Here is a 26953-nt window from a genome sequence, read left to right on the forward strand (position 1 = left end):
ATATGCCAAAAAATGGACGGTACGATAACGATAACGATATGCCAAAAATCCTGCGATATCGTACCGTGGGCATCCCTACCTTGAACCCCCGAACTAACTGAACCTCCTGAACTGACGAGATGTCTCAAACTGGAGAAGAACCTGTGGCCAAGCCTGAAGCCGGTCCCTCGAATGAACCTACACGACCTGTGACGCGTGGATCGCGACCACAGCTAGTCTTCTACGACAAGAAAGATGAAAAGAAGGTCCACAAGATCCACAACGCGAGAGACCTCGCGACCTGGGTAAAGGACGACCCCAATTTCACATACGACGCTATCCTCGATAAGTTTGAATTCTGGAACAGAGATCACAAGAAATACCAGGAAGAGATGGCCGCTAACCAAGAGGAGCTGGCCAGAGCCCAAGACGAAGCTAGTCTAAGACCTGGAACGAGCCCGCAAAGACCTCGAGGAGCAAGACGAGGAAGCTGGAGATCGTATCCGAGCTGCCGATGAGAAGGCTGAACATCTTCAACAGACCCTCAACGACCTCCGAGCTGACGAGGTTTGACTGATTACCAAATTGACCGTGTCTGAGAAGGTAGTCGCTGAGAATGAACGTGTTATCCGACGGCTCCGAACTAAACGTGATGAACTGGCAGTTAACCTAGTCGAAGCTAACCGAGCCCGTACTCACACAACCACTGCTGGAGATGTCCCACTCCCCTACGATCAAGGGAAACCAGAAGCGATCACCCAAGATGCCGGATCCCCCGATGCTCTCGGATGGCAAGGAAGTTCGATGGGAAAACTGGCAGACTGGTATTGAGTTCAAACTCGCCCAGAACGCAGACTGGTTCCCAACCGCACACCATCGAATTCACTACGTTTCGACTCGACGTGAAGGACGCGCTCTGAAGCACATTGGACCCCGTCTCCACCGAACATCGACCAATCGCTATACTGATGCAGAGGATATGCTGGAGCGTCTGGCAGAGATCTTTGAGGACCCGAATCGCAAGGAGAACGCACGACAGGAATACGAATGTAATAGAGGCCTATTGCGAGAAACAAGTGCATTGAATACGCGATACTAAGTGTGGAGAAGAGATAAAAACAGTAGGTGAGGCCTCGCAGATAGGCTGCAAGGATCGCACTAGGCCCAAAAGGGGAGCAGGCCTGACCCAGAGTGTTACAGCGAACAGCTGAAACAGAAACCGAAAGAGGAGTTTGCAGACTTTATCGCAGAGTACTCTCGTCTTGCTGAGGAAGGTGAGATCCCTGTTGAAGACCGCAAGCGAGGACTCTATCGCAAGCTTGTCTGGCGACTCCAAGATCGTGTGACCCAGTACATGATCGATCCAAGTCTTACTCTTCAAGAGTTAGTACGCCGATGCCAGGACACCGCGACTCAGATGAACATTAATTTCAAGGATAACCCCCCGCCTGCGAGAGGCAGCGGTGGCGGCCGAGGAGGAATAGACAAGGATAAGGACAAGACCAAGAGCCCCGGCTCTGGTACTGCCCTGGGCACCCCCCGCCCTCAGATGGATGCTGCAGAGCGTGCAGCCCTTCTCAAGAATGGCCAATGCTTCTACTGCCGAGGAAAGGGCCATATGGCCAAGGACTGCCCTGAAAAGAAGACCCCCGCTGTTGCTGCTGCTGGAAATACGCCTGCTGCTGCAGCCGCTGCACCGGATCCCCGTCTCGTCGAGATGGAAGCTGAACAGCCGGCAAAAGACTAGGCCTGGGGCAAGTCTCCATCTCAGGCCTCTCTAGCTCTGCCATACGCGTAGTCGACCTACAAAAGCTAGTTTCAGGCAATAGTTTACTATTCAATGCAAGAATCTCCCTGAACCAGAAAGCTTTTGTCCTCAAAGCGTTAGCAGACACCGGAGCAGATGCGTATCTCTTGATCGACACAGACACCTTCATCCTCATGAAACCCCTCGGCGTGATAGCTGAACGCCTACAAGACCCGATCCCACTCATCGGATTCGACGGCAGGCCAGCGGACCCCGTCACCCACGTTACCCATCTGACGCTGACGATCCAAGGTTTTCGCCAGGTCAGTGCGCAGTTTATGATCACTGGACTAGGCCATCGTCAAGCGATTATTGGACGGCCGTGGTTTGAAGAGACAGGAGCCCTCCTGGATTGCAAGAACCGGAGGATTATCATGCCCGATGAACCATCGTTGACAGACATTGTAAAGACGGGACTTGAGCAGAAGATCCCATTACAAATATTGAGACCTCCTCTGTCGGAGAGTCACCAGGCTGATGCAGATCGCCGTGATGAGGCAATGAAGAAGCAGGAACGAGAACCACGACTCAAGAAGAACCACAGTAACTCACACGAAGAGGATTCGACAAGGAAGATGACTCGAGCACTTATCGGAGAGAGTATGCCGGTTCGACCACACTCTCCATCCCCAGACAACCGTTCCAAACCTGGCGCAATTGGAGGCCCAGGCTTCCACCGACATATGCAGAAGAAGGAAATGAGATCTTCATCACCAGTATCTATGAAATCGACCATATTATCTCCTGTAATAGAAGCCTGATTGCAAGAAACAAGTGCATTGAATACGCGATACTAAGTGTAGAGAAGAGAGCAAAAGAGTGAGTGAGGCCTCGCAGATAGGCTGCAGAGGTTCAGGAACCGCGCTAAGCCCGAAAAGGAAGTAGCCTCTGGTTCAGAGTGTTACATCTCCAAGAAGACGCAACACTCAGGACCCGACTATATGCCGAAGCAATACAAAGCGTACGCAGATGTCGCCTCGAAGGCTAAATCTGATAAATTACCTGAACACCGAGATATCGATTGTCGCTTCGACACTGGGGATGCCAAGTTTACGCCTGGATACTGCCCTCTATACAAGATGTCAAAGGAAGAACTGGAAGCCGCAAGGGATTATATTAATGAAAACCTAGCAAAGGGATTCATTGTGCCAAGTTCAGCGCCCTTTGCTTCACCTATCCTGATGACGAAGAAGCCCGGCGGAGGGCTGCGCTTCTGCGTCGACTTCAGGAAGCTCAATGCAATCACGAAGAAGGACGGTTACCCCTTACCGCTGATGGATGAGCTCCTACAGCGGGTGAGCGAGGCTAGAATCTTCACAAAACTGGACATCCGACAAGATTTTCATCATATTAGGATGCATCCTGACTCAGAGGATCTGACAACATTCAAGACAAGATATGGACAGTTCAAATATACAGTGATGCCGTTCGGTGTGACTAACGGGCCTGCGACATTCCAACGCTACATCAACGACGCGTTGAGGGACTGCCTTGACATCTTTGCCACAGTATACGTGGACGACATACTCATTTACAGCAAGTCGCTCGAAGAGCATGAGGAGCACGTTAAGGCGGTCCTAGAACACCTCCGGAAGGCCGGATTGCAGATTGCACTGCACAAGTGTGAATGGGAAGTAACGTCGACGAAGTTTTTAGGCTTCATCGTTAGCACGGAGGGAGTGTCCCCAGACCCGGAGAAAGTAGCCGCAATCACTAAGTGGGAAAGGCCGCAGACGGTGAAGAGCGTGCAGTCATTCCTTGGCTTCTGTAACTTCTACAGACGATTTGTGGAACAATACAGCAGGCTTGCAAAATTGCAAAGCCTCTCTTCAATCTGACGAGGAAGGAAGTACAGTGGCGGTGGACAACGGAGTGCCAGGAAGCGTTCGACGCGCTCAAGCGCAAGATGACAGAAGCACCAATCCTTCGACATTATGATCCCTATCTCCCAACACGCGTGGAGGTTGATGCTTCGTTGGGGGTAATCGGAGGCGTCCTGTCGCAACTACATGACAAGTTTTGGCATCCAGTCGCGTTCTTCTCCAAAACTATGGACCAGGCGCAGCAGCACTATGAGATCCACGACCGAGAGCTCCTAGCGATCATCCACGCACTCAAGGAGTGGCGACCAGAGCTCGAGGGACTCAGGAATACTGACGAATTCGACATTCTGTCAGATCATGAACCGTTGAAGTACTTCCAAACCAAGAGGACCCTGAATGCACGACAAATACGGTGGATGCAGTTGCTTGCAGGCTATCGATTTCTCATTAAGTATCGCCCTGGAAAGGACAAGGTACTAGCTGACGTCCTCTCTCGAAAAGACCTCATGACCGCCAGAGAACCCGAACAGCATGTCCTCCTTCCTCCCTCCCTCTTCGAAACTCAAACCTCCTCCACCGAGCCTCAAACTAGACTCCCCGACGAATCACGACAACTCCCCGACGCTTTATCTGTATCTACGCTGACTGGTGAAGTGGTTGAACGAGCGAGACAAGTGAACCGTACAAACGAGAGCTTACAGAAATATCGGGACCAGGTTAAAAGATTGGAACAATGGACAATAGAAGATGGTCTGCTGTTGGGATAAGGAAGAGGGATTGTAAGGACAACAGGGAGCCTATCAAATGAGAAGGTCGAAAAATACAGATACATAGATCACTTCCTAGCTCGAGTCGGTAAAAGCGCCCACGCGATCATCTCTGGAATTCAAATACCAGTTAAGAAAACTAGCAAAGATTGTGTCTATACTAGTATCATCTATCTCCCAAGTACAAAGAACATCAAATTGAAACTTAGATCACAGTCTTTCTTAATTGAAAGCTACACCAAAGAAAAGGCTTTCTACTCCACCAGGTAGTCCAATACATGTACCCTCCTGCATTGGCTCAATAAATGTTGAGCCACAATTTGTTCCAGAGCATCCTATTTATCATTAGAGTTTGAAATCAAAGCTAGGGACTCTAAGGTACTATACCGGAGTATACTGCACCAGCAGCACCACCTCCTGTCACTAGGAATAGAGCTCCCGTGCGTGAGTCAACAGAGTGACAACTACCATCTACTGGAGAAGCATGGCTTATGATGTTTACATCAGACTGGCTATAAGTCTCTTAGTACATAAGTAATCGACAATATATCCAGAAATAACATACCAATCACTTATAGAGGCATATTGGTTGAGCTTTGAGTTTGCTGCAAAAGCTCCTCCTCCAAGAAGAGTAGAGAGGAAAATAGTGTAGGAAAGCTGCATTTTGATATAAAGCAGAGGATTGTAAAGGTTTGTAAAGGTATTTGAAGTCGAGTAGAGTAATAATAAGTAGGCTAAGGAATCAAGTAATAAAGGGAGGGAAAAGGGTAGACTTATATAGTGACAAAAAGTAGTATACTATTTCTAAGGAGTTACATAAATTCAGGATTCTAATTTTACTATACTTACTTAGGCAAGAGATATACATATGCCGCAGAAGGATCAGTCCTAAGCTGACTTAGGCAAGAGATATACATATGCTGCAGAAGGATCAGTGTGAGCCCCTATTATAGCGGATCGGCAGTAAGATGATCGGCAGCACTATACTAGAAGTATATGCCGCAGAAGGCTTAGTTCTAAGCTAACTTAGGCAAGAGATATGTATATACCGTAGAAGGCTTAGTTCTAAGCTGACTCAGGCAAGAGATATACATGTGCCGCAGAAGGATCAGTCCCAAGCTAACTTAGGCAAGAGATATACATATGCCGCAGAAGGATCAGTGTTAGCCCCTATTATAGCGGATCGGCAGTAAGATGATCGGCAGCACTATACTAGAAGTATATACCTCAGAAGGCTTAGTTCTAAGCTGACTTAGGCAAGAGATATGTATATGCTACTTGTTACTGGGATGAGACATAACGCACAGCTTAGAACTGATCCTTCTGCGGCACATGTATATCTCTTACCTAAGTCAGCTTAGGACTGATCCTTCTGCGGCATATGTATATCTCTTGCCTAAGTAAGTATAGTAAAATTAGAATCCTGAATTTATGTAACTCCTTAGAAATAGTATACTACTTTTTGTCACTATATAAGTCTACCCTTTTCCCTCCCTTTATTACTTGATTCCTTAGCCTACTTATTATTACTCTACTCGACTTCAAATACCTTTACAAACCTTTACAATCCTCTGCTTTATATCAAAATGCAGCTTTCCTACACTATTTTCCTCTCTACTCTTCTTGGAGGAGGAGCTTTTGCAGCAAACTTCAAAGCTCAACCAATATGCCTCTATAAGTGATTGGTATGTTATTTCTGGATATATTGTCGATTACTTATGTACTAAGAGACTTATAGCCAGTCTGATGTAAACATCATAAGCCATGCTTCTCCAGTAGAGGGTAGTTGTCACTCTGTTGACTCACGCATGGGAGCTCTATTCCTAGTGACAGGAGGTGGCGCTGATGGTGCAGTATACTTCGGTATAGTACCTTAGAGTCCCTAGCTTTGATTTCAAACTCTAATGATAAATAGGATGCTCTGGAACAAATTGTGGCTCAACAGTTATTGAGCCAATGCAGGAAGGTACATGCACTGGACTACCTGGTGGAGTAGGAAGCATTTTCTTTGGTCAAGTAGTCTGATAGCTTAGTATTACTATCTCCATCAGGAAAGACTATTTGAAATTCTTTGTTCTTGACTGTGACTCCTTCGCAAGCTGTTGGTCACGAGCCAGATCTGCGGGTGCCGTGTTGTGTAACACCCGGCCAGTGTGCGTCACAATGTTTAAACATAGCATCAGGTAGTCGCCTAATAATAGCTTGACCATCACTCTCTTGGCGTAAAATTTAACCTGAAGCTAAGACTCGCAAGCTTATCTTTGAGCGTCGTCGCTGGTCCTCTCGGTGGTTTAGTCTCCCGAAGACTGCTTGGGTCTCGATCAAGTAACAGATATCTGCATACAAAGCAGGCCATCCTAGCCCCTAGAGCTGAAGTGCCAAAGCTGAGCAGGGCTTAGGGTAGGTATATATCTCCTAATAAGCAAGTAATTATCACATACGACCATAGACTCAAGAGAACTGGGCATCCCCTCCGCTCTGCCATACATAAACTTGAGATCGGTGGATTCCAGACTGCCTCGTTTCGAGGCCACCAAGAGATTTTTAAACTACTCCAAAAAAGGCCTGCTATTAAATCTCCTTTAAAGCGGACCTGCTCTAGGACTCCGCGCAACCCGGCGAAGAAACTTTGTCTCATGAACACTGAGCCTTCTGGTCATACTCAAAAACTCGTCCAGTAGCCTCCACCATGCTGTCCAGCTATTGCCCAGCTTCAGGTCTCATCACTCTTATCATTACTTCGCAGATTCTAGGTCTGGCTAGTTGAATGCATGACAATCTGATCATACCTGGTGGTGGATACTGTTGGGAGATTGTTCATCCTATGTACGTCCACCTGTTCGTTCAACCATAGGATCAAAACTCAGCTGGTCGGACTGATATTAATGCAAGGAAGGTGAACATTCATACTATATCCTCGGGGTCGGGTGAAAAGCAGATTACTAATGGCGTCTATTCGCGGTCTGGGTAACCAGGGGTGGGTGCATACGAGGGAGCCCGTTCCTGTAATAAAGGCTTATTGCGAGAAACAAGTGCATTGAATACGCGATACTAAGTGTGAAGAAGAGATGAAAACAGTAGGTGAGGCCTCGTAGATAGGCTGCAAGGATCGCACTAGGCCCAAAAAGGAAGCAGGCCTGATCCAGAGTGTTACAGGTTATAGAATCTTGAATTGAATTGAATTGGATTGATCAGAAACAAAAGATATTCTCATTCAACGGGGGATATTAAGAACATTGATATGACGATGCATGATCGCCCTCCACGCGCTACGTGGCGTTTTCAGATAGCTATCCAAGATATCGTGGAGCGTCACCTAGGTAAAAAGTCGCTCAGCAAGGGTTTCATCATGACAATCTCGACTAGACCTCCGGAGACTGCAAATCCTAATCTCTGTGCATCATAGCGGAACCTAATGTATGGCCGGGGCAAATCAAGCTACGGAAAATGAATTCCCGTTGTAAATCGTCCGATGAAATGGAGATTTTTAAGTTTGAATCACGAGTCAGTTCGGAAAATGGATTGCTTTGAATCGCTGGACAATTGCCCGCAATTGACTGATCAAAATAATTTCATCTCCTCTTCGCAAGGGATTAACCTGCGTCCACTGACTTCTCATACTAATCCACAATATGGCCGAGCTACCGTTTAATTTCGCACTGAACACTGGTGCTCAAATTCCTGCCCTTGGGCTAGGTTCGTTTCTCATGCAAGAACCCCTGCTATACGCTGTTCTTCATCTAATCACAGGTATAATGTGTGCAGGCACATGGCAGTCAAGGCCAGGGGAAGTTAGAGCTGCCGTTAAACATGCACTTGAAGCTGGATACCGGCACATAGATGCTGCATACTGTTACGGGAACGAAGAAAAAGTGGGTTTAGGGCTTCAAGATGCAATTGCGACCATGGGTATTAAACGCGAAGATGTTTTTATCACTACCAAGCTGTGGTGCACCTACCACACACGCGTGGCAGAAAACCTCGACAAAACTTGAAAGCCTTGGGCCTACAGTATATAGATATTTATCTGATGCACTGGCCTGTAGCAATGAATCCGGAAGGTGAGTACGCTGGCTTTATTCAGCAGTGATTATGAAGCTTGCACCCCCCAGAATAGGCCAGGTGTAGGTTTTGAAGCAGATACTGACTTTGAAAAGGGAATCACGATATGTTTCCGACATGCCCTGATGGAACCCGTGATCTGGTTCCAAGCCGATCTCACGTTGAAACTTACAAAGACATGGAAAGGCTTTTGGATACGGGCAAGGTCAAAGCCATAGGCGTCGTCAACTACAGCCTCAGATATATGAAGGAGCTTTTATCCAAATGTTTGATCCCACCAGCGGTTAATCAGATTGAAAATCACATTTTGCTGCCCCAGCAGGAAATTGTTGATTTTTGCAGAGAGAACTCGATACATGTTACTGCTTATAGCCCCTTGGGCAGCAGTGGAAGTCCACTGATGCAACTGCCGGTGATCAAAAGCCTGGCGAAATGCAAGAATGTGTCACCGGCTGTGATCTTACTGAGCTGGCATGGTACGTCTCAATTTTCTCCGTCTCTTCATGTTTCTGTGGAGAGGATCATATCTCACCGATGTCTCGTTATTTAGTGTCCTGTGCAATGTGAGGATGCTCAGATGCTCACAGAGATCAACGTACGGCGTAGCATACGAAGCAAAGGAAACAGTAGCTGTTCGACGAAAGTAATAGCTTGAGGAGAATAAGAAGGAAGCTAAGATAGAAGGCTAGATACACAGGTGTAGGCGTGGATGCCTAGAGTGGTGCCGTAGGCATGAGGCATCCACGAATGGTAACAACACCAGTTCGTTACACCTGTGGACGTTCTGTACTGGCAAAATCCGTCACTCCGCACCGAATAGAGCAGAACATGTGTTTGTTGAAGCTGGAGGAAACGAAACTGGATGCCATTAATACCTTTATCCAAAGTGTGGCCGGTAAAAGAGGCTTTACTCGCTACGTCTATCCCGCATTTGGTATTGACTTTGGCTTTCCTGATAAACAGTGATGACTAGTGCTCCTTGCCGGTTAATTTTGCGGCACCATCACGAAGGCTTTAGTCGAATACTTGCTCTGGTCCCAGAACTCCATTTCATCGCTATATTAGTATTACGTACCACCATTCTGTTGAAGATTATTGTATAGAAATGTCTTTTACGGGCATGAGTTTGGAATGCAGACGAAATGGATACTTGTGATCACGCATCTTGAGGTATTTGCGCTCAGAAATATGCAATTCCTATATAGATCTTGAATGCTCATGCCACAATGTTCCGTCATGGAAAGTCACTGGAAGCCATGGGCGAATGCCGACGTGGGCTGCCACATTGGATGGATTAGTTGAAGACAACTTTGGCAGGTAATTTGCTTGTTTGTGGCCACAGCTATTGCTACCAACTGCCCTGTCTCATTGAACACGAAGTCGTCGAGCAAGAAAAGAGAACCTGGTAATTTCTTCGTAGGCGTAACAAAAAGGATCTCTGAGTTCCGCCACAAGCTTCGTACTTAGATCCGACAATTGTTAGTTGCCGGGTTGACTGGCTAGGGGATAGTTGATGGAGTATCTGCAGACGTAATTCTGGGTGACCGTGAAACAGCTGTCTCAAATCGTTCCCGGCTGAAAATAATCCCCAAGTTTAAAGCTGAATCCTAGATTTGACCTTGTAAGCTCATCTCCCTAGAAGGCGGTCGTGTGCTGTTTGTGGCTCAGAGAATTTTCACAGGTGTTTTACAGAAACTCCCAGCATCATAACAACAGAGACAGTTTTTGAGGGCGATAAATACGGCTGCCAGGGCATTGAGCGCATGAAATATAACATGACGGGCTGTCAGACCATCGCCGTAGGTTCTAATAGACGAGGCTGAATGTGTATCTGTAGATTTCAATCGCTCGGTGCCATCACAATCATAAAAAGCGAGTATTTTTCATTGCGCGCCGTGAGAACTTGAGCGAAGGATTTGAAACGTGGTGAATATACTTTCATATGTGCGTACGACACAGATTTTGTCGCTTTATGCGTACTCAATTGAGTGGCGCTTCCGTGTTCTCTCTCAGTCATTATTTTGAGAAAGTTGAGGCCATCAGCAACATATTCGATCCTTTTAACACCATGATCAAGTCTTTCAACACGATGGCGACATAAATATATGGGTGATAGGATTAAATGCTTTGTGAAAAATAGATAATTCGGATGTGGGTGGAAAATTAGGTGGCAAATGATCATCTGAATCCTGCCCGAAGGACTGATATCCTTATGTTTTTATAAGAATGCGTCGATAGCTAGCCCCTATCCCGAATGTCCCTTTATTGTAAAGATCAGTCACAAGTGGGAGCAAGGTATTATAGTGCGCAGTTTCAATGGCATAAGTTGCTGGGGATAGAGTGTTCTCTCCCTTGAAGAATAAACGTATCTAGTAGGTGAAACGCAGAAAATGGTCCAAAGCCGAAAAGAGTTTCGAGACTGGCATCTAATGAAACTCAGCGGCACTTTGAAACGCTCAAGTAGAGCCGACCGGCGGCTTTATTGGAAGTTATTGAGTAGCTGCCAGAGCTACTCCACAAACGCACTGCGAATGGTTTGAAGAAAACCGACTTGATAATTAGCTACAGTCGATATCCATTCGGGAGATAGAGGTGAGCTACTAACACCACAACTAGCTGGTGATCCTCTCAACTGCAACAGAACATAATTATCATACTGGCACCGAAATTTAATATTCTTAAGTTGGTAAGTGGATGGAGGTATGGGAATAAGCCCAGAAGCAGATCGCTATTGCACAAGGAAGCCAGCGAAAATATGCGAATCAACACTGTCGTGAGATCGATTTTGATGTTGGTGATCGACTGTACATCATGACAAAGCATATGAAGCTTGACTGGCCGAGCAGAAAGTTGTCTGAACAGACAGTCGGACCCTTCCCAATCCTAAGGAAGGTTGGCAACGCATTCGAGGTTAGATTACCTGCAAGCATGAAGATAAACCCAGTCTTTTCACCAGACAAGCTTCGGAAAGCTTCAAATTCAGAGCTATTGCCGGGACAAATACCAGATGCACCACTACCAACGGAGATACTGGGAGAACTAGAAGAGGATGTCGACGAAATACTGGATTCGCGGATATACTACAGGAAGCTACAGTACAAGGCACGATGGACAGGAGCAGTGGATAACGATTGGTATGCAGCGACGTTGTTCAAACAAGCGCCGTTGAAGCTGATGGACTATCATGCACGGTATCCCGACGAACCAGGACCCTCGGTGCGACTAGCGGACTGGGTCACAGCCGCAGCCAACGATTTGTATCTCGAAGACCATGTTGACGACAACAAACCGATTCAACGAGGCTCAATCGTGTTTTAAAGAGGGGGTAGTGTAACACTCTGGACCAGAGGCTACTTCCTTTTCGGGCTTAGCGCGGTTCCTGAGCCTCTGCAGCCTATCTGCGAGGCCTCACTCACTCTTTTCATCTTTTCTCTACACTTAGTATCGCGTTCAATGCACTTGTATCTCGCAATAGGCTTATATTACACTTGCAGGCTCAATGATTCTGTCTTTCTAGGAGCTTTTGAGATTGGAGTACAGTATTGACTTAAAAAACTTGCCTTGGCAGAGCAGAAATTATGCATAGCAAACAAGCCTACAAATCTTATTACGTGGCAAAGTAGCTTACGCGATAACCCTTTGGTAGGTGACTCACCGTGGCTAGATTTAATTATGTAGTCATGGCGTTACATCGCTTGCTATAGCCTTGTCACATGATATAATCCTGATGACCACAATTAAAGTTGTCATGCAATGAAATTGTTTTCTTCTCTCGGGATCACTTTGAAATTTTAATATCCTCCAGCTGGTCAAAATGTCTAAAAAGTCACAATCTGGGTTTCCTGTGGAGAATCCAATGACTTCGTATTGGCTCAGGAACCCCGATCCATTGGCAGCTTATTCTTCGTCAGAGAGCGTCCCAGAGCATTGTGATATAGCTATAATCGGAACTGGGCTTGCAGGTGTAGCGACTGCGTATCATATCCTCTCAGATCCCAGTACTGCAGCAAAAAGCCCAACCGTCGTACTCCTTGAGGCGCGTGAGGTCTGTTCGGGTGCGACAGGACGAAATGGTGAGTGATTGCTTTTCACTGAATTTATTGGAGTCTTGTTTTAATATACCAAAAGGCGGGCACACAAAATTGGCTGCGACTTATGCACAGCAGTTGATTTCTACTCATGGAGCGGTTGCTGCTGAAGAGATGAGCGAGCACCAGCTTGATCAGCTAACTGCCCTGGCAGAAGTTGTGAAAAGAGAAAATATCGATTGCGAACTAAGTGAAACCCATTCTTTTGACGTTTACTTTGACGAAAGCCACGCGCGAGAGGCCCGAAACTTCCTTCAAGAACAACGTCAGAACGAAATAAGCTGGTCTCAGAAAGCCGAATGGATTGGAGAATCCGAATCTGATAAGGTGTGCTCTTAGTACTTAGCAGAAAGCCCGAAATTTTTGCTGAGACTGCATAGGTCACAGGTACAAAAAACAGCAAAGGAGCGATTCGAGTCCCGGCTGTCTCTCTATGGCCCTACAAGCTCGTCACTGGTCTTCTTGGCAAAGTATTAGAACGCGGAGGCAAGTTATACACAAATACTCGAGTGACAAACGTGGAGGGAAACTTGGATCATACAGTACTCAATACAACGCACGGCATCTTGAAAGCTGACAAGACAATTTTTGCGACCAATGCATACACTGCCGCACTCTTGACACGATATGAAGATATTATCAAGCCAGTGAAAGGCCAGAACTCACATATCTCCATAGGATCAAATTCCTCTCGGCCACCTTCTTTACAGAGTACATACAATCTGCGCTTCGCACAAGGTCCGGACTATCTCGTTCCTAGGCCAGATGGAACGATGATTCTCGGCGGAGCAAAGTGGGAATTCGTCCACGACAGAGAAAAGTGGTGGAACAATGTTGATGACACAACATTAATCTGTCAAGGAGCTACGGACCACTTTGACTCTGTGATGGCTGATACTTTTCATGGATGGGAGAACGCCGAAGCGCATCATGATATGGTCTGGACCGGAAGTATGAACAATGCCATTGAACTTTGGAAGTATCAACAGCTTACAAAAAGACAATAGTAATGGGTGTAACGCCTGATATGCTTCCCCATGTGGGTAGAGTGCCGGATTCGCAGAACCAGTGGTTACTGGCGGGATTCAACGGGGCTGGAATGCTCCTTATTTTCACCATGACGCAGGCCATTGCTAAGATGGTGACCAGAGGCGTCGAATATGAGGACACGGGACTATCGAGTATCTTTCAATCTACTCCCGAGAGATTAAATGCTAAGTGGAAGAGCTGATGGTCTTTTGTTTATGGTATGATCATGCGTGAGCAGAGATGGTGGAATTCGAGAGGAGCTAGTTACAGTAAGAATTCGAGTTGCAGAACGGACTGCATATGTAATACTCCGCAACCTGACCTTACTTCCCTTTCGGGCCTAGCTCCCTTTCAGGCCCCACAGCTTACCTGCAAAGCCTCACCTTCCATAGTTTCTTCCTCTTCACACTTAGTATCGCATATTCAATGCACTTGTTTCTCGCAATCAGGACTCTATTACACGAGGCCTCACTCACTCTTTTCATCTCTTCTCTACACTTAGTATCGCGTATTCAATGCACTTGTTTCTTGCAATCAGGCCTCTATTACAGCGATGGAGGACGCCCCGACTGGCGAATGGCTATTGGCAACCAGCATGTAAGCGTGCTCCACCAAAGCTGCCGTGAATGCGATAGTTAAATCTGCGTAGGTACCGCGTTAGGCTTCGATTGACGTAATGATGCAATCGTACCACCAAAGTCTGCCATTGATAAAAATAAGATTTTCAGGACCCTGAGCCCGAGAGACTGAGTTTTTCACGATGAACCATAAATGCACACTTCAACGTATCTGTCATTTTTGACGATTTAAAAGGATTGCACTGTTAGAGCTCTTAATTCATGGTTATGTATACTATTCTATCCATCGTACTTTGTGGTCACTGTAATGTTTCGCGTCCAAGCATTTTGGATAAGATTCCTCAATGATTATATAATCAACATTACATCATTAAAGGCCACTCAGTCCGTTCGACTTCGATAGTCTCCTGTCAACGCTTCCTGGATGTCTTTTCATATAAAGACCACGGGGCATGGAAGGAAGCGATGCAATTATTATCACTGCTGCCGTATTTTTGAGCATCTCGCTCGCCGCTGTCAGTCTTCGGTGTTACGTTCGGTTGGGGATAGTCAAAGCATTTGGGCATGATGATGCCTTGATGGTTGCAGCGACTGTAGGTCAACAAAGAACCGCCATTCGCCTACCACTGCAGTAAGTGTACTTATACCAGTCCAGATATTTAATATCGGCTTTGCCACGTGCGGCATTGTGGGCGCCGTATATGGCATGGGGAAGACTCCAGTCTATCTAGCCCACCACCAAGAGGATCTGCGACGTGGTTTATTGGTAAGTATTCTAAACTTTGAAGATTCTGGTTCACTACTTACCAGATACCACGCGGAAAGTGTTGGTGGCTAGGTCAGGTTCTTTACGTATTCACTTGCACAATTGCCAGGCTATCCATTGCCACAACTCTGCTTCGGCTTACGATTCATCGTACTCACTCGTACATTTTGTACGGAGTAGTTACCTTTTCAACTGCTGTCGGGATCGTTTTTCTATTCTTCACTATTTTTCAATGCCATCCAGTAACTTACTATTGGAACCACTATCCAGAAACTGGCCATTGCCTCGGCATCAACATCCTCCTTGGCATCGTCTATATGTATAGCGGAATGGCCGCCACGTGCGATATAATTCTTGGATCTCTACCCATTTTGATTATATGGAGACTCCAAATGGATCGTCGGACCAAGTGTGCTGTGTCGGGAATTTTAGGGATTGCTGGAATGTTCGTATGCTCTGCCTCCTCACAAAATAAGTCCTGACTCAATACACATTTTTCAGAGCGAGTGCTGCCGTCATCGTGCGCATCCCATTCCTCCATCATGCTAAGGATCCGGACTTCCTTTGTAAGTGGAAATGTCCTTTGCTATTTCGTTTGCTGACTCTTGTTCTTAGATGCAACAACACAGATTTCAATATGGTCCAATGTCGAGGCCAATCTTGGAATTACTGCTGGCAGTCTTGTAACAGTGCGACCATTTCTTCGTGTATTTGCAACTCATAACTCGTGTGTCCAATAAATTTGCTCTCAGTTATCTCTTTTACGGTATTGAGTAGTAGAGAAGTTAGACAAACGTGTCCTTCCCTCCAGACCATCGGAAACATTAAACTTGCTTTCTTGCGCGGAACGTGTCAATCACTCTTACACTCGAACTTTTTAATTTTGGTGATGATGTGTTGATTACTGAAACACTATTTTCCTTTCTGAAATTGCTGCACTTTCTCTCATCGGACTAAAATCCGATTATAAATGTTGAATCGATCGGTTAAATTTACACCCTTTTAATAGGCCTGAATTTTCCGTCAAAAATCCTCTAGCTTCACACCTTGATTTCTTGGCCCTCTCAACGATCTTACTTGGGCCTCTCCGGCCACCTCCGGGGGGGTTTAAAGTCTGTACCTACATATTGGCTCTATGCAAGAGACGCTACAAACGATCCGATGCTTCCGATTGCTTTTTAAGGTTGGAATGTAATATCTATTAACTAGGACGAAAGCTAAAATAATAGTCCGACTTAGAAGAACAATATCACCGGGCTCGCCTTCTTTTACTCTAAGTATACATTCCGTACTTTTTATACGTCACTAATAGATGGTGTGAAGTCTTAGATATGTAAGTCATAGCGAGATTCCGATTCTAGATAAAAACGGCGTCAACCCTTTTACATTACTCTTGATTCACCTCATGGCGGTGACTCTCCGTAGATTTCCTAGCCCTGAACACCCTGTTCCTCCCGCAGACAGTTCCATGAATAGCCATAAAAGTCTTTTTGGGCTAATCTTCGAATCCATAGTGGCTAGGAGAGCAAAGCCCGAGCTTTTCTTTTTCGCTTTGATATACAAAATAACTTATCACATTTAGACAGAATGCTCAAAGCTTATCACAGCGACGGACGGCATCGTCCTTTTCAGTAATGTAACGGTTTAGTTGTATAAATGGTCCTCATCGGTGTCAGCATATTTTCGGCTGGTGAATCTCGCTTGTTTAAAGCCTCCCAGCTCCACATGAGCAAGCAAAGCTTCATTCGCAATCATAAATTCTTGGTATCTGTGCTGCAGCAAATGAGCCATAAGTTACAATGCTGTCTTTATCTCTGAGGAGTTCTCTGAAGATGGAGGATCGAGATAGCTAGAAATAATTTCAAGATATTTCACCGTACTTTTGATTAGTTAATGGGTTGGTACTCTTGCAGGGGGCCTGAGATCACTTTGAGACTCGCTACTCGGTGTCTATCACATTGTCACTCCAGAAATCGACCCAATCTTTTTTTTCTTTGCCTCCAGCTCTGAATTAGCCGTGTAGGGAATCATTTATACCGACGCTATTATATCGGCTCCTAACGACTGAAGCTCCCGCGTAGTATCAGCCCGATCGCGAGAGAGATATCCACAGTCCAACCTTGCTCCGCTATTTCAAAGTCAACCTCTGGAATCTCTTTTTCCTGAGGATTTTCATTAATTGGCAGCATTCCCGCCCCCTCCCCGACGCTTATCGCGTACGTAGATGTCTTTGGGTTTACCCTCTCGAGGAGAGTGTCGAATAACATCAAACAGGGGTAAAGCAGAGATCAGGTCGCCAAGTTTAGAATAGCCGTAGTTACGAGAGTCGAAATCAGGGTGTTTTCTTGTGAGGAGATCCCCGATATGGGAGAGCGCAGCCCATCCTTCGTCATCGGAGGCCGTCTCTATTGTTGTATGGAGCAGACTTGCTAAGTGGTCAGCTGCCGGAGTATGTTGTACTGGGTCATGATTTCTAGGCACAATAATCCTCTCGGGATGCGGGATAAAACGAGATTTTCGGTATAGATAAATTTATCGCAGGCAGCGACGAAGGGCTTAGGGGATTTGTGCTCTCCGAATCCGTAAACAACTAGTCCAGACTCGCGAATACGACCAGCCAACCGAGTAAAGTCACTATCGCTCGAGACGAGACAAAAACCATCGAAGTGCCTCAAGTATAGAAGGTCCATTGCGTCAATGATCATAGCCGAATCGGTCGCATTCTTGCCGTGGGTGTACGCGAACTGCTGCATTGGCTGAATTGCCTGCCGCAGAAGCTCTTCCTTCCAGCCCTTCAAGTTGGTGCTAGTCCAATCCCCGTACGCCCGCTTCACGTGAGCAGTGCCATATTTTGCGACTTCCGCAAGTAGGAGCCGAGCTGTAGCTGGCATGGCGTTGTCCGCGTCAATGAGGACTGCGAGATTGAGAGTGGTGTCACCGACCATGGCTGTGTACGTGTAGCAAGTGAGAGCTGTTTGAACAAGTAATGCTTGGGCTATTCCGACTCTGTGACAGTCGTTGCCCTCGTCATATTTAAATATTCCGAGAATAGTGACGTAGCTGTGAGTAATGATCTAAAGAATAACCTCGAGCATAAAATGAATGACGCGATGAATATTAAAAGCCAAGATCATACGCAATGGTACAGTATTTCCGGAAATCGGGGTCCCTACACTCTTTCTCTGTTTCTGAAACCCTGATGCCATAACACGCTAAGCCGAATTAGAGCAAACATAGATCGGAGTGTTGATGTCCGGTCTTTTACGAATACTGGAAGACGCGTGCGTCGCACGAGTCGGCCCCGAAACGAAAGAGAAAGGATATAGGAATGCAATCTGAAAGGAAGCTTTCCAGGGTTTCTTGTTGCGGAAATACATTTGAGTCCACTTGGGCCAATGAGTGAAAGCGTTACAGATGACTAAGCCGCAACGCAAAAACGTGAAGCAAGTTTTCAATATATTGGCCTCAGTTTTAGTTGGATTTGCAAGTATATCGGCATACTAAGGTTTTCTTGGTCTTTTTAAACTCCTGGTTGGGGTAGTCATGAAAACTCGCGGCGAGCCCTTGGTGTCGTCTACCTCATTAATTCTTAATAATCTGAGTGTCTTCCCTGTCTTCATCAACAATGGTATTTACTCCAATGATAGAACTTGCAAGCTTGGGTTAATAGATGGTAGCGTTGAAAAGATCCTACTTGAGGTGGCTATAAAATACCGAAAGACGAATAATATGGTCGCCGCCGCATACGCCAAAGACCTTCCATGTCGGATCGTTCCTGGGCAAGTCGAAGCAGAAGAAAGGATTCTGGAAGCTCTCAAGCCATCTATCGAGTATGTGGCTCGAACTACCAATCGCATGGACCATAATTCCATACTGGATAAGCTGTCGGTTGCTACTGAAGCTAGGTTTGACTCATTCTCCGATCGAGATGAGGTCCAATGTTTCCAAGGTACTAGGATCGAGCTCCTCCAGCAGATAATGGAATGGGCTATGTCGCCATCCCAGAAGAGCATATTCTGGTTAAATGGAATGGCTTGGACAGGAAAATCCACGATATCTCGGACTGTAGTAAGATCGCCCGAGGACACTAATCATCTGGGTGCCAGCTTTTATTTTAAGAGGGGCGAAGGGGACCGAGCAAAAGCGAAGAAGTTTTTCCCGACATTAACGAGGCAGCTGATCCTTAGGATCTCTGAATTGAGGTCTGGCGTGCAAAAAGCATTCGATCAAGACCCTGGCACTGCGTCAAAATCACTCAAGGAGCAGTTTGAGAAACTACTTCTTCAACCGCTACTCAACCTTGACCAATTCGTCCAACAAACTCGAACCACTGTGATAGTGGTCAACGCTTTGGACGAATGTGAGCATAATCCAGACGTCCGAAACATAATTAGATTACTGCCTCTCTTACAGAAGGCAAAAGCACTTCGTCTCCACATCTTCTTGACTAGCAGGCCTGAACCCTCAATCCACCTCAGTTTTTCAAAGATTATGGACAATGACTATCAAGACTTAACTCTTGATAAGATACCTGAAGAATTGACTGCACGGGATATACAATTCTTCCTGAAGAACCAATTCACGAAGATCAACCGAGATAGGAATATTACTACCAACTGGCCTGGCGATGATGTCATCCAACAATTGGTCACGATGTCCGTTCCACTGTTCATTTCAATTGCCCCTGTATGCCGCTATATCGCAAATTCTAGGTGGGAACCTAGATCGCGCCTTGAAGAACTTCTAACGGACCAAGCCAAATATGTATCGAGAATGGATAAGACATACGTGCTACCTAGGTAGTTCTGACGCAATTATTGGATGATCAGGATAACGATGAGCCAGAGCAGCAACAGCTCCTGCAAGAGTTCCAGAAAATAATCGGTGTCATCATTCTTCTTGCTACTCCGCTTTCAGTGAATGCGCTGTCAGCTTTGCTTGGTATGGGAGCTGAAAAGATCAGCAATCGGCTGAATTTCTTCCGATCGGTTCTGAATATTTCCGATAACCAGGATCAGCCTACCGGATTCTACATTTGTCGTTTCGAGACTTTTTGGTCCAATATAATGGCAAATTCGGAGTGGAGGGGCCCAAAAAGCATGAGGAAATTGTGCTTCATTGTGTAATACTCTGGATCAGGCCTGCTTCCCTTTTGGGCCCAGTGCGATCCTTGCAGCCTATCTGCGAGGCCTCGCCTACTGATTTCATCTCTTCTTCAAACTTAGTATCGCGTATTCAATGCACTTGTTTCTTGCAAATAGGCCTCTATTACACAGGTCAGGGAGCAACATACCTATCCCAATATCTGACCGTTTCATTTAGCTTCTCTTGGGTCAAGTCACTGTATCGCTTTTGTCCCCAATATTAATATGACAATATCAAGCCGGGGTTGGAGTTTAGTCTGGCGATGTAATAAGGAACGCCGTTTTCGAGACCACAGATCGAAAAGTCGGGGACTCGGACTTTTCGAAGGAAATATTATCGGCGACAGGTCTCGGTTTTCGGCGATGGCTAAACGGCTTTTATGATCGCGTCGAGTTAAACCTCAGTTATCTAGTTAGGTAATGCGTAGATTGGTAATTTGGATCTGATTTATTCAATCTAGGAAGATGATCCTGGGGAAGTAAGCCTGACATATGATTGGCCATAGCAAACTGTTCATAATGTGCATCTGCTGCTTCTCTTTCGGGAAGTTCCTCAAGTTCTTCTTTCTTGTCGAAGAAGGAGGGGCAGCCGGTGAGTGGATTCATGCAGTGAGATCACTCTCTGCATACGAGAACGAGAGTACTGACCCATCGCGGAACTAGTTCCCGCGTCGGTAATTCCACGTCCGTCTCTCGCATTGGCCGAGCGCCAACAGCGAGCACAGACTTCCCTGGTCATCCACAAAAGCATGAGTCAGCTCACCATAGCTGAATGATGGAAATAATTATGTTCGGCAGACGATTTACATCAGTTGGGCGTCCGGGCACGTTGCGGTTGCACGGGAATGCATCAGATACAAAAAACAACATGATTCAAGTAAGCGTTGAAGTCACCTTATTGGTAGATTCAATGTAACATTCAAAAAAGGGACCAAGCACAAAGTGAAACTTAGCTTCAGCGGAATTTCGGAGAAGCAAAAAGGAAAACACTTAGTTCTTCCCATTCTACTCTACTACTCTGGCCATAGTGCGCCCTTTATAGTTCTGCCCTTATCTCAACCCAGTTAGTACCTCAGGGGTCTTTCGGGCACGACTTGCCTAATTGACAGTCTCACGGCACAAACACTATTTCAGAAAGTGCTCGGTACTGCTACCAGGGTAGTGAATAGGGCGTCTTACTGCTTCTTGACTGGGGAAAGCTAGATCGAGCGGAAGTCCGGGGAACATTGTGTGGGGTAACTATCGCTGTGAAGATACCTTAATTTGAAATGATACTGGGCAAAAACACATAAATAGATACGCGGCCCAGGTTATGATATTATAAAAAAACCACCGAGCGAAAAAGAAACTTTCGAGGCGTCAATTACAACTGCGATGAAATCCCTCGCTGGCGTGGTACTTCTTGCCAGCAGCGCCCTGGCTTGGCTTCCTCAGGATCAAGACCTCGCTGCATTTAACGTCTCTCGCTATGAGACACTTGAAAAGCGCTTTAAACCGGCCTTGCCCAATGGCGTGAACAAGATTCGTGGTGTCAATTTTGGAGGTAAGTCATGAATACCCTGAATACCTAAAGAGGCACCAAGTAACCACAAGACTTTAGGATGGCTCATCTGCGAGCCTTGGATGATGAGCAACGAGTGGAATAATGTCATGGGCTGCAACGGCGCTGCGAGTGAGTTTGATTGCATGAGAAACCAGTACTCTGGAAGCAATCGTGAGAATGGCAACACCAAATTTGCAAACCATTGGAGAGATTGGATCAATCCGGCCACAGTCCAGTCCGTTCACGACGTCGGTCTCAATACCATCCGTATCCCGATCGGCTACTGGTCCTATGTCGACATCGTGGATAAAGCTAGCGAGCCTTTTGCCGACGGCAGTCGCATGTTACCATACCTCGACGCAGTCGTCGGAAAGGCCGCCGACCTGGGCCTTTATGTCATTATTGACTTTCACGGCGCCCCTGGCGGCCAGCAGCAGGATGCCTTCACCGGCCAACTGAACGTCCCCGCCGGTTTCTATAATTCCTACAATTTCGGTCGCGCTGAGAAGTGGCTCTCCTGGATGACGAATCGCATTCACACCAACAACGCCTATCGGTCCGTCGGCATGATCGAGGTCCTCAACGAGCCTGTCTCCCGCCACGACGCTGGCGGTCGGTACCCGGCTCCAGGCGAGGACCCTGGCCTGGTGCAAGACTACTATCCCAACGCCCTCAAGGCCGTGCGAGATGCCGAGGCGTCTCTGGGCGTGGCTAGTGACAAGAAGTTGCACGTCCAGTTCATGTCAAGCAAGTGGGATTCTGGCGATGCGCGTAGCAACGCACAAGTGAAGAATGACCCTATGACTGCATACGATGACCACAACTATATTGGTTTTGCTTTGAGCGGGACGAGTGACCAGGGGGCCCTTATGAATAGTGCGTGCTCCGATAGCCGTGTTGTAAGTGGTCAAGACTTTACAATTACCGGCGAATGGAGCATGACTTCTGGCGCCGACTGGCATGATGCTAGCTTCTTCAAGAAGTGGTTTACTGCTCAACAACAGCTGTATGAAAAGCCTGGAATGGCCGGGTGGGTGTACTGGACTTGGAAGACGGAGTTGAATGATCCTCGCTGGACGTATTCTTATGCTACTTCTCTCGGATATGTCCCGACTACTGCAGCTGGACTGGAAAGTAATGTATACCAACAGGTCTGTTAGTATTGACTCTGCCTGTCTGCCTTACTTGCCAGGCCTCCTTTAAAGTTGGCATAAGCAATTATCTCAGAAAATGTTATCTATGTGGTTAGGTTATAGGGATACCAAGGTTCAAAGAAAATAGAGTGATCATATGAAGTTTGTTTATTCAAGAGTAAAAGAGGATCGTAAAAGGTGCTTGAAAAATTGATTTACTTTGTGCCTTTTAATTAGTGATCGTGTTATGTTCTTGATACTCAAGTTTCCATTGTCGCTTGTATATAACGAAAATAAATTGCCTTTGCTAATCAACTTAAGCATCACCATGGCGTTTTTTGCGTGAAATTGAACATCCAAGGCTTGATCAGCCATCAAATTTTAAAAAGACGTGCCGTCTTGTAGCGATCCGTCGAAGGATAGGTTTCCCGATTTCACAATTCTCATAATGTCGGTGCCAGCAACACAGTAGCACATGCTGCTTGACATGTTCCAACGCCGAGTTGCACGCAATTATAGAAGCAGGTGCGGATGCACCCATCGTAGCACCCCACGTGAACCCTGCAGCAGAATAACAGGCCATAACTATGCTTGCACAACCAGCCTGGCATATTCCATAAGCGGCAGGACCGGCGGACACGTCAGTGGCGAGGAGAAAAAGGAACCAGAATTGTGCCCAATAAAATCTCATCGTGATATCTGGTGGGTTTGGAGATTTATCAAGTCCGGTGACCCTGAGAAATATGAATAGTTGATGTTGAGTATACGTGACGCGTAGACGATGTGTGAACTTTTGATCTCAAGTTGTCCATGGAGAAATGAGGGATGTTATTGTTGTTCGGGTAGCTGGTTCATGACGTCAACGGATATGCACCAAGGGCCAGCCTCTCTAACATCCGTGATCTAGATTTGCTTCAAAAGATGTCAGGCCTGGGGTTAAGGCTACAGTATCCAACTACATACACTTTTTTCTAGCAGCGTGTTTCGAATATGGCAATACTTGTCCATCAGACATGCCTTCCAATTTCAAACTGTTTCCCAAAATAACGGCACCTTTCAAGGTCGTCCGTTCCTGCTTCCCCATCATCCGACCATGAAATGCCGTCTCTCAACTGAAGCATGCGCTTTGTCAATGCATCGAGCCGCCCCTCGTCCGCAAATTCCACCCTTTCCACCGCCATATCTAGCCCCAGGAGTGTTCGTATTAGGCTTTTGCTACATTAGTATTCGACATCAGATTTACCTCTTCACTCTTAGAATTTCATTCCCAACCACTATTTTGAAACATACTAGTCTAATTTTAGATATTCCCCACTGATCCCTGTCAGACTGTATTCTATACCCTGGTAACGATGGAAGGGTCGTTGTTATAATACCGTAATTTCCTTGGAATTTAATAGAATCTTTCATGCAAAGAAACCAAGCAAGGTGTAACACTCTGGATCAGGCCTACTTCCCTTTTGGGCCTAGTACGATCCTCGCAGCCTATCTGCGAGGCCTCACCTACTGTTTTCATCTCTTCTCCACACTTAGTATTGCGTATTCAATGCACTTGTTTCTCGCAATAGGCCTCTATTACATACTTGCTCAGACGAGAGGTGAGAGACGAGTCCTGCTGTCAGTTACGACACATTGTAAGGACTCGGGATGAAATAATATTCACGTAGTATTGACGAAAAGTAATAAAGCTGAAGAAAGGAAAGAGAGGTAAGCTCTCGCGCGATTGTTATGGTACAGATGGAACAGACGGTTACGGGCACGTGATCGGGCACGTGACTCCGACAACACCGGTTCGTCACACACATCAGAACGCGTCGAAATAGCCCAGTCAGGACGAAAGAGGGTTTGAAAAGGTGAAATGACACTTAGTATCATGTTATAGAGGCCAGATTGTAAGGAATAAGTATATTGAATACGCGATACTAAGTGCACTGGGCCAAACTTGATTCAAGCCCGCACGGATACTATTGACCTTCTAACGATGTTCTATTATCAGTACTTGCCAGTGGCAAATTGGCCCAATCCCTGTTTGATATTAACCTCCTGATCCAGTTTCAACACATTGATGATGAAGCAATTGGGTGTGAACCGGCCGATTCCTCGGGTAAGCAATAATCTTCCTCAAGTTTCAACCAATGTCCAGCAATAGGGCAATGAGACTTGTGCCCATATTCAGACACCATTATGCGATGCGCAGAGTGGAGGTTGGTACAATAACTACAAGGTTTATTAACTAACATAACGGGATAATGATATCATTATAGTAGACTTCTTGTGTGAATTATAGACATGTGATGTATAGACAGAAGTTAAGACTCAGGCGGTGCCGACACCATCTAGCATAGGCTTTAACCATGAAGTAAGCTGGGTCTTTCGACGAAGACCTTACCACAATGATATCATTATACCATTATGTTTCATTCAATGAACCGTTTGTAGTATCATCCTTTGCCCATCAACACATTAATCCAAAGCATGCCTGTTCTCGCTCTCGCCGCTGCTAGTTGCCATCTCGACCTTCTCAGACTCAGTGGCGTGGTGGTCGGTGGTAGTCAAGCCAAGCTCGACTTGCATCTCGCTGATTTGCTCGACGGTGAGCTTAGGCAGCTCATTAGCGATTTGGAAGGGCCACTTCTTCTCGACGTGGGCTTTGGCAAAGATAACGTCAACCTCTTCCAAATCACGGCCGGCAGTCTCGACATAAAAGAAGTAGGCGAAGGGGATCGCGGTAAAGTTGACAAGGGCGAAGAACAGGTAAAGGCCCCATGCGCTCCTGCTTGCGAAAACGGGGGTGAACATGACAACGGCGAAGTTGTTAATCCAGTTGGTGCAAGTGGAAGCCGCTGCTGCCATGGTACGGGTGCGAAGAGGATTGATCTCGGGAGGATAGATCCAAGGCAACGGTAGCGTAGTAAAGGCGAAGAAGATGATAAATAGGAAGATACCCACAGCAGCACCCTTAGCATTCTGGGTGTTGTCACGGACTAGGCAACCCATAGTAATGATAAAAGAAAGACCTTGCCCAAGGAAACCAATCAGGAACAAGTTGCGACGACCAACCTTTTCAACCATGACAAATGAAGGAATAGTGGCGATAGCATAGACAGTAGCAAAAACACCGCCAATAATCATCGCCATCTTATGATCCATATGCAGGTTATTCTCGAAAAGAAGAGTAGAGTAATAGATAGCGGCGTTACAACCAGTAAATTGTTGGAAGAACTGGCCCGAGCAACCTATCATCATACGCTGGAACTCCTGGGTCTTGCCGAAGGTAAAGAGAGTCTTCCAACTGCTGTTGGACTCCTGTGCCTCAGCAGCCTTCATATCAGCCTTCATCAGGTTAAAGTCACGTAGGACATCCTCAGCATCCTCAGAACTATCGTTAAGCTGGGCCATAACATAGAGAGCCTCCTGGTCTTTACCCTGCATAATAAACCAACGAGGTGACTCCGGTAGCATAAGGGCACCAATTATGACAAAGATAGCGAACAAGATCTGGAAGGCAACAGGGAACCTCCACTGAACAGAGCTCTCCGTATATGATAAACCAAAATCGATCCAATATGAAATAAGGGTGCCAACAGCAATTATGGCGCCCTCGAAACAAACAAGAAAGCCCCGGTTATGGGCCTTAGAACACTCAGATTGCCAGACAGGGATGGTGGCAGTGTCCATACCGTTTCCAAGACCGGAAACTACACGGCCAATCACGAATTGACCTAGACCCCAGGACTCGCCATAGGCAGCAGTAGAAAGAATTGTACCGACCACCATGAGAGAACCACCAGTAACCAGCAAAGGAGTACGACCAGTACGCTGACCAAAGCAGAGAGTGAAGATAGCACCAAAGAAGCATCCCAGTTCGTAGCAAGAATTGACAGCACCCTGCAGGACCGAGACATGGTCCTCGTCGTTACCAGGAAGGTCTTTATTGAGGATCGGGAATTGCTTGACAAAGGATTTGCCTTGTAGAATACCGGACATCAAACCCTGGTCGTACCCAAAGAGGGAGAAACCGACGACGGAGGTGAAAGTGATGGCCCAGTGAAGCCTCCTGCCCCGGAGGCCAGAGTTGGTTGTCCACATGTTGGTATGATGCGTGCCTCTGATAAATGAGGGAGGATAAGCAGAAACTGAAATGATAAAGAAAGAATGCAGACGGAATTTGGGGGGTAGGCAACGCCTTTGTACGCTTTTCAAACTTGAAGATAGATATAGGTCTACTATCTGT

At 46.4% G+C, this 26953-nt stretch overlaps 10 protein-coding genes across 10 annotated transcripts; 8 read left to right on the top strand and 2 right to left on the bottom strand.

The window, feature by feature from the left end:
• Positions 1-119: 119 nt before the first annotated feature.
• N7509_000513 (uncharacterized protein) lies at positions 120-497 on the top strand (the record flags this gene model as incomplete). The annotated part of the gene is made up of 1 exon (XM_056625150.1): positions 120-497. The coding sequence occupies one exon, from the start codon at positions 120-122 to the stop codon at positions 495-497; it is 378 nt and encodes a 125-aa protein (XP_056493732.1).
• A 245-nt stretch (positions 498-742) lies between these two features.
• On the top strand, positions 743-1726 carry N7509_000514 (zinc finger CCHC domain-containing protein; the record flags this gene model as incomplete). The annotated part of the gene is made up of 2 exons (XM_056625151.1): positions 743-968; positions 1272-1726. The coding sequence occupies 2 exons, from the start codon at positions 743-745 to the stop codon at positions 1724-1726; spliced, it is 681 nt and encodes a 226-aa protein (XP_056493733.1).
• Positions 1727-1920: 194 nt separating this feature from the next.
• On the top strand, positions 1921-2365 carry N7509_000515 (retropepsin-like aspartic protease; the record flags this gene model as incomplete). The annotated part of the gene is made up of 2 exons (XM_056625152.1): positions 1921-2275; positions 2331-2365. 2 exons carry the CDS (start codon positions 1921-1923, stop codon positions 2363-2365), a joined length of 390 nt encoding a protein of 129 aa, XP_056493734.1.
• A 5643-nt stretch (positions 2366-8008) lies between these two features.
• Positions 8009-8371, top strand: N7509_000516 (NADP(+) coupled glycerol dehydrogenase; the record flags this gene model as incomplete). Its single annotated transcript, XM_056625153.1, has 1 exon — positions 8009-8371. One exon carries the CDS (start codon positions 8009-8011, stop codon positions 8369-8371), a length of 363 nt encoding a protein of 120 aa, XP_056493735.1.
• A 3881-nt stretch (positions 8372-12252) lies between these two features.
• N7509_000517 (NAD(P)/FAD-dependent oxidoreductase) lies at positions 12253-13757 on the top strand (the record flags this gene model as incomplete). The annotated part of the gene is made up of 4 exons (XM_056625154.1): positions 12253-12511; positions 12567-12853; positions 12907-13477; positions 13534-13757. 4 exons carry the CDS (start codon positions 12253-12255, stop codon positions 13755-13757), a joined length of 1341 nt encoding a protein of 446 aa, XP_056493736.1.
• Positions 13758-14585: 828 nt separating this feature from the next.
• On the top strand, positions 14586-15639 carry N7509_000518 (uncharacterized protein; the record flags this gene model as incomplete). Its single annotated transcript, XM_056625155.1, has 5 exons — positions 14586-14726; positions 14789-14899; positions 14944-15344; positions 15401-15465; positions 15515-15639. The coding sequence occupies 5 exons, from the start codon at positions 14586-14588 to the stop codon at positions 15637-15639; spliced, it is 843 nt and encodes a 280-aa protein (XP_056493737.1).
• Positions 15640-17074: 1435 nt separating this feature from the next.
• On the bottom strand, positions 17075-17844 carry N7509_000519 (uncharacterized protein; the record flags this gene model as incomplete). Its single annotated transcript, XM_056625156.1, has 2 exons — positions 17075-17324; positions 17381-17844. 2 exons carry the CDS (start codon positions 17842-17844, stop codon positions 17075-17077), a joined length of 714 nt encoding a protein of 237 aa, XP_056493738.1.
• A 910-nt stretch (positions 17845-18754) lies between these two features.
• Positions 18755-19953, top strand: N7509_000520 (uncharacterized protein; the record flags this gene model as incomplete). Its single annotated transcript, XM_056625157.1, is given in 2 exon segments — positions 18755-19687; positions 19699-19953. Coding segments are annotated over 2 exon segments (1188 nt in total), but the record flags the coding sequence as incomplete, so codon positions are not given.
• Positions 19954-21417: 1464 nt separating this feature from the next.
• N7509_000521 (glycoside hydrolase family 5) lies at positions 21418-22746 on the top strand (the record flags this gene model as incomplete). Its single annotated transcript, XM_056625158.1, has 2 exons — positions 21418-21586; positions 21644-22746. 2 exons carry the CDS (start codon positions 21418-21420, stop codon positions 22744-22746), a joined length of 1272 nt encoding a protein of 423 aa, XP_056493740.1.
• Positions 22747-25182: 2436 nt separating this feature from the next.
• N7509_000522 (sugar transporter STL1) lies at positions 25183-26808 on the bottom strand (the record flags this gene model as incomplete). The annotated part of the gene is made up of 1 exon (XM_056625159.1): positions 25183-26808. One exon carries the CDS (start codon positions 26806-26808, stop codon positions 25183-25185), a length of 1626 nt encoding a protein of 541 aa, XP_056493741.1.
• Between the last annotated feature and the right edge of the window lie 145 nt (positions 26809-26953).

Source organism: Penicillium cosmopolitanum (genome assembly GCF_028827165.1).
Source record: "Penicillium cosmopolitanum strain IBT 29677 chromosome Unknown utg000003l:1.0-3747932.0:1.0-3751027.0, whole genome shotgun sequence".
In the NCBI taxonomy this organism is placed as follows: Eukaryota; Fungi; Ascomycota; class Eurotiomycetes; order Eurotiales; family Aspergillaceae; genus Penicillium; species Penicillium cosmopolitanum.